This window comes from Oryzias melastigma, linkage group LG13 (assembly GCF_002922805.2).
Source record: "Oryzias melastigma strain HK-1 linkage group LG13, ASM292280v2, whole genome shotgun sequence".
NCBI classification, from domain to species: Eukaryota; Metazoa; Chordata; class Actinopteri; order Beloniformes; family Adrianichthyidae; genus Oryzias; species Oryzias melastigma.
Window position 1 is genome coordinate 885,037 of NC_050524.1, and position 6,458 is coordinate 891,494.

The 6,458-nt window shown below is 50.9% G+C and overlaps 1 protein-coding gene across 1 annotated transcript in view; it reads right to left on the reverse strand.

The window, feature by feature from the left end:
* Positions 1 to 278: 278 nt before the first annotated feature.
* Positions 279 to 6,458, reverse strand: part of LOC112149687 (interacts with SUPT6H, CTD assembly factor 1) — an 11,137-nt gene continuing 4,957 nt past the window's right edge. The window contains exons 5-15 of the mRNA XM_024277546.2: positions 5,970 to 6,177; positions 5,728 to 5,785; positions 5,545 to 5,648; positions 5,323 to 5,473; positions 5,171 to 5,253; positions 4,970 to 5,099; positions 4,784 to 4,901; positions 4,603 to 4,714; positions 3,135 to 3,191; positions 2,704 to 2,815; positions 279 to 675 (exon numbers count right to left, since the gene is read on the reverse strand). Coding sequence (XP_024133314.1) covers positions 550 to 675; positions 2,704 to 2,815; positions 3,135 to 3,191; positions 4,603 to 4,714; positions 4,784 to 4,901; positions 4,970 to 5,099; positions 5,171 to 5,253; positions 5,323 to 5,473; positions 5,545 to 5,648; positions 5,728 to 5,785; positions 5,970 to 6,177 — 1,259 coding nt within the window. The 3' untranslated portion in view covers positions 279 to 549. The remainder of the gene's footprint in view (positions 676 to 2,703; positions 2,816 to 3,134; positions 3,192 to 4,602; positions 4,715 to 4,783; positions 4,902 to 4,969; positions 5,100 to 5,170; positions 5,254 to 5,322; positions 5,474 to 5,544; positions 5,649 to 5,727; positions 5,786 to 5,969; positions 6,178 to 6,458) is intronic.

Sequence of the window (6,458 nt, forward strand, 5' to 3'; positions counted from 1 at the left end):
GATTAATCTCATCAGATATTTTTCACACCCAGACGACGGCGCCCTCCAGTGGGAAACACAAGAAGGGCGGAGTCACACAGGTGTGCTGCAGGTGGAGAAGAGGAGGGGCCCAGAATGGAGCCCTGTGGAACACCAGCAGCATGAAGCCCCGCCCCTGGACAAACAGACTCAGAGGAGGTCCAGAGGCGGTTCTGACGGGTCGGTCAGGCAGGAGAACACAGTGATGTTTCACCTTGATGAAGCGGAGGTTCTGACCTCAGAATGAATCACAGACCCAGGAGCGTTTCTGACGTTTTATGATTCCTCACATATAAAAGAGTCGTCTGTCACCAGCGTTTGGTACATTTAATCAAACTGCAATAAAACCAGCTGCTGCTGCTGCAGCTGAACGGACCGGCTCCTCCTCTCACAGGCAGAGATTCACATTCGGGCTGAGGTTCTCCTGTAAGGCAGAGCTGGACCTGAGGAGCCGGAGCGACTGGAAGGGGGCGGGGTCTGACAAACAAAACATTAAAACAAATAATCCTACAAAACAGAGAAATCTGAGCATCAGAGCGGCATCCGGTTTCCTTCCACGCTGATCTTCACGGCGTGACCCGGCTTGGTCAAGCGCCGGATGTCTGCGAATCTGCGCATCTGTTTGTCGACGCGGGACATGCCCTTCTTCACGGGACCCTGGGGGGAGACGCACAGCGTTAGTCACCTGACGGCGAGTCTGGGGCTCGTTTAGAACACGAGTGTCAAAGTCAAACGCACAAAATCCAAAACACTCGTTAGGTCTCGGGTCGAACAGGATCAACACTCACTGAACACTCTAAACTACATTTTAAAACTGAAACTTTTTAGCAAAACTATGAACTAGATATTAAACGTTACCTGTGATAACGATGGTGTGAATGATGGGAGCTGAATGTGGCTGATGAAGATGGGGCTGCTTTAAGATTCATGAATCGAACCACGATTCTAACTTTTTAATATGTTTATTGTGTTTGTCTATTTACTGGATGAAGGAAAATTTAAATTATTTATATTTAATCATCATTTATACTTTATTTAGAACAGGAGATCAGAATCAACAAAACGATAATAAACACAAAGATTCAGATAGAAAGAACTTTTGTCATTTTAAACTTTTTTTTAATCAATCTTCTGGTTCAGCAGTAAAACAGCATAAAAGGATAAAATCTCAGCTGTTTTGGATCATTTAACAGAATCTGAAAATGTTCTCCACAGTTTTCTATCCTCAAAGTTCTCCAATAATTTACGTTCTAAACATCACATATCGGTGCAGAGCTCCTATGAAGTCTTTTTTCACAGCAGAATCAGCTGATTCTCGTTGATTACATCCTTCCAGCAGCGCGAGGCTGTTTCTTCAGAATAAGATGGAGGTTCATTAATTGTGTCAAATGTTGAAGAGTTATCATAACCAGAAGAATGTAAACACTGGAGCTAAAGCTCCGATGTTAAAGCTAATTCATTGTTTCAGAAGTTATGTCTGTGAGCAGAACTTCAGTCTCAGTTTCTGAACAGAAAAAAGCTCTCGCTAGTTTTACTTTGAAAACCAGAAGCTTCACCGTCACCAAGATGTGTTTACCTCCGTTGGCAGTACCGCGGCTCTTTGTTTTAGTTCGTAAACTTAAAATTCTACATTAATCTGCATTTCAGGGCAAAAATACATCGTCCTCAGATGATATTAAGATCATATTTTACTACATTTATAAAGATCATGAATCAGCGATCTTGGACGTCGCGAATATCCGTACTTGAATTTTCAGGAGTAGATCACGAGTACGGAGCACCGGATACTCGTTACAGCCCGAGTGGAGTTACTGAAGATGATAGCTGAAAATGCTAAAGCTGATAGCTACTGTAATATTAGCTAAATGCCAAATTAGCCTTCAAAAAAAACTTAGGTTAGCCAAAACAGCTAGCATGTAGCTGAAATACTGGCTAAACTCCAAAACAGCCAAACAGAAGTCTTCAAAAGCCAATAAAATTCCTTCACCTGCAGTGAAATCTTCCAGTTAAGGAGGATGAGATCAGATCAGATCAGAGGAGCCTCCTCCTGTCACTTTCAAAATAGTCCAAAAAGCTAGCAGGATTCCAATTTTTATAACTTTAAAACTGTAACTTTTTAACATAATTCTGAGTAATAAAAGTCAGGAATATTATTCCAGAATAAATCAACTTAAACCTTAAATAACTTTCAATATTTTACTCTCCATAAAAATATATTTTGTCAAAATTATACAAGTTAGAAATGAGCTCAAGATAACATCGGGTCATTAATAACAATAAAATAAAAGGATCTGGAGGGCCGGATCCGGCCCCCGGGCCGTGACTTTGACACGTGTGATTTAGGAGGTTCAAGAAGTCTCGGTTTAGTTCAGCACTCCGGTTAACAGGCGTTCTCGCCGCCACTCCACACCATGCAGAGACTTACTGCCCCCTGCAGGTGAGCGGCAGCGACTACAGAGGCATTCTGTTGCCCTCGATGCTGATCTTAACGGCGCCCTGCGGCCGCCGCAGCTTCCTCTCCTCGGCGAAGCGGCGCTTGTGCTTCTCCAGCAGGCTGATGGCCTTTTTATAGCCACTCTAGGGAGGACCAATCAGACTGCAGCTGACTGACAGGGCCCGCCCCTTTATGCCACGCTTATTCATACTGAAGGAAAACCTTGAAGAGACCTTGAGGTCCGGACTCACCCTGCTGGACTCGCCCTCCACGTTCCATTTGGGCCGGACCACGTAGTCCTTGTTGGAGGGCATCGGGACTCGGGCCCTGGCGCAGAACCCGGGGTCGCCGGGCCGCAGGGCTCTGTGGAGGAGGAGTCAAAGACTGTGAGGATGTCACATGTCGTCTGTGACACTCAAAGATGCGTCTTAAGCCCCGCCCCCTTTTAAACTCTCCTCAGTTCACTTTAATGTCAAAACTAACAGAAAACTTGCTCATACTTTAGCCCCGCCCCAATTTCCGAATCACAAGCCGATCAAACAGAAATTCTGTCGACTTGTTTTAAAATTATTTTATATTTTACACCAAAATGGCACTAAAAAGTGGGCGTGTCCATGTGACCACCAGCTGTGAAACGGCGTTTCTGGACCCTTCTAGCGGCGGCGCCGGAGCGTGCACTTACTTCTCCTCTCCGGTCAGCTGCTTCTCCAGGTCCCGGCGTGGCGTCTGACCCCCGGAGCTGCGGGCAGAGGACACGCGGATTCACAGAGTTTCTACGGCAAGCCGAACGGTTCAAAGATGACCCAGAAAAGACACAGAGCTGCAGGAAAACAAATCGCTCTAGAAGATGATTAGATTAGAATCAAGTTTTACATGTTTGTCAAATAAACATCAGGATTTCTCTGTAATCCGACACCGCTCAGGTCAAAGGTCAGCTTTCTTCTTCTTGTGTTGAAGTCACACCCTTTGATCTCCTCGTCTATAAAACTTTTATTGTGAAGAGTTATGAGGGGGTGGATCAGACTGCAGCGCCTCCTGTTGGCTGAAAGACTGAACTACAAAAACAACTTCACTTTGAAAGAAAACCCTTTTAACTAATGCACTTCCTGTTGCACCTTTCAAAATAAGAGGTGAGCCGTGCGTCTTTCCTGGGTGAAGCTTTGAAGCGTTCGTTCAGACGTTGCCGCTGCGCCTCCATGCGGTTAAGGCCGCCACAGCCTCAGAGTTAGTGACAAAGCTGGAGGCTCACCTGAGGCACAGGTGAGCCTCCTGACAGACAGAACAAACTCCGATCACGATCAGGTCATTATTCTGAAGCAGACTCCTGCACACAGCAGACGCTCAGAGGCGTGTCTGCACAGCAGCACCCCCTGCTGGTTGCAATTAGACTCCGCCCTGGAGTTTCTACGGTAAAAACGAAGCCGTCTTCCCGGCTCAGGCGTGCAGTTACCGCCGCCGTGCAGCCATGCTGCTCTCTGACTGAACCTGGAGGGGGCGGAGAAAACGTCAGGCTCCTGCGACCGCTCCACCTTCTCAGGCTGACTGGAGGAAGAGGAGAGAGGGAGGAAGAGGAGGAGTCACTGTGAGGAAGGGAGGGCTCAGCTGGAGGGGAGGTTCTGTGGGTCAGAACCAGCCTGGAACGGGTCACGGCGGGAACCAGAAGCTGTAGAACTGAACCGGCAGTGGGTCAGAACCACGTCTCAGAAGTTCAGAACCAAATTTTAGTGGGTCAGAACCACGCCTCAGAACCACGTCCCAGCGGGCCAGAACCTTGTTTCAGCGGGTCAGAACCACGTCTCAGCAGGTCAGAACCACCTCTGAGTTTCTACCAACGTCTGAAAGCTCCTCACTTGAAAGTGTTCCCCCGTTACTCTGAGTTCTACTGGTTCTGTTTAAGATAAAAAATCCCTTTTTAGTTTTAGTGTTTTTAATCTTCCAGCAGATAATGTGGAGAAAAATAGGCCCCTCCCACCCTGAGCAGACATAACGGACTGTTAAGGTTTCTAAGCTCTAAATGTCTTGATGTGAGCAGAAACTCTTAAAGGAACAGAAACTGTTTTATTTCTGGACTGAAGACTCAGACCTGGAACTCAAAGCCGTCGTAGATGCAGTTCAGGTAATAGCGGAGTAACCTGAGCCTCCGGCGTTACCTGAGCCTCCGGCGTTGCGGCATCTGCTGGTCCAGGTCCCTCTGCTGGCGCTCCTCCCTCGTCATGCCCTTATAGTTGGACGTCAGGCCGAAGATGGGCCGTGACCACTCGTCTGTGGACGGCAGGGCGCCGGTCAGGCACAGAAACAACACTGAAACCGATGGTTGGGGGCGGGGCTTACTGATCAGCTTGAGGGCCAGGTCCTTGTTGGGGCGGGACTCTTTGGGGTGTTTGTACAGGAACATGACGGCGCGGCCGATCTTGCTGTGCTTCAGCGTCTCCTGACTGACGCTGGGAAGCTGCAGGAGAGGTTAAAGGTCAAACTGAGGGGCTGAGGTTTGTGCCGGTTCTGGTTCTGGAGCCTCACCTCCTGCAGGATCCGGAGCAGCTCCTCCCGGATCCTCAGAGCCGGCAGCGACTTGTCCGGCAGCGGGCTGATCCACTCCGTGATGGCCGACATCACGCCGCTGTCGATGAAGGTCTCCTTCAGGTCCTGCCTGAGAACGCAGACCCACAGCAATCAGAACCGGTCCGGGAGCAGAACTGGGCCGGCGGCGGAGGCTCTTACTTCTTCAGGTGCATGACGACCTGCGGCAGCAGCGTGAGCTTCTTCAGCGCCGGCTTCTTCTGCTTGTTCAGCGTCCGGTCCTCCTGTCAGACAGACCGGGTCAGCGGGCTTTTACTTTGAAGGAGCAGGCTTTTACTGTGAAGGCGGCAGACCTCGGCGGCTTCGTTCATCTTGGTGATCATGGCGCTGACCACGTCGTCGGCGTCACTGATGAAGGTGCCGCCGTCGCGGTGCCGCCGGCGCCGGCTGTTCATGGCCTTCCTCTTGGCAAGCATCACGTCGAAGTCGGACATGAAGCTGGTGCTGCGTGCACGTACATGCACACCGTCAACACGCGCGCTCAGAAGCCCCGCCCACCCGGTGAGGACACTCACTCCTGCCCGCCGCGCTCCACGCCCTCGTCAGAGTCCGACTCCTCCACCTGCGGCCGCTCCTTGGACTCCTTCTTGTCGGCATCCAGGTCTTCCTGGTTGAAGCCCTGCAGGAGGAAGGGGAGGAGCCTGTGAGGAGGCGGGGCACCACACTTCCTGCCCCGCCCCCACATACGCTAAATTTACCGTAAACTCCTCCTCCTCCTCGTCTCCGGACTCCCCGAAGATGTCAGCGATCATTTTCCTGCGTCAGAGATCAGAATCAGAACAACGAACCAGAACTTCCTGCGAGTTCTGAACCAGGAAGTGGGTTCGATTCCTGAACACGCCACACGGACCGGTTCAGGAACCGGGACGACACGGATTGCGTCTTGATGTGAGGTTTCTATCTGTGGGTCACATGACCTCCTGCAGGAGCGCCGACTCACTCCTCCTCGTCTCCGGATTCGCTGTCGCTCCCGAACAGCGCCTTCTCCTTGTCCTGCTGCTTCCCTGGCCCCGCCCCCTCGCGCTCGTCCTCGCTGCTGCTGTCCGAGCCCAGCTCCTTCAGCTTGGCCGCCAGGCTCCTGTCCGGACCCACCGAGTCGTCGCTGTCCGAGTTCTCCTCGTCTGAAACGGCCCGGCTCCTCTTCGGCGCTGAGGACGGAAGACAGACGGCAGGAGTGAGGAGGAGGAGGTGGTGGAGGAAGAGGAGGAGGAAGAGGAAGAAGAGGAGGAGGAAGAGTAGGAGGAGAAGGAAGAAGAGGAGGAAGAGGAAGAGTAGGAGGAGAAGGAAGAGTAGGAGGAAGAGGAAGAGTAGGAGGAGAAGGAAGAGTAGGAGGAGAAGGAAGAGGAGGAGGAAGAGGAAGAGTAGGAGGAGAAGGAAGAGTAGGAGGAGAAGGAAGAGGAGGAGGAAGAGGAGGAGGAGGTGGAGGAAG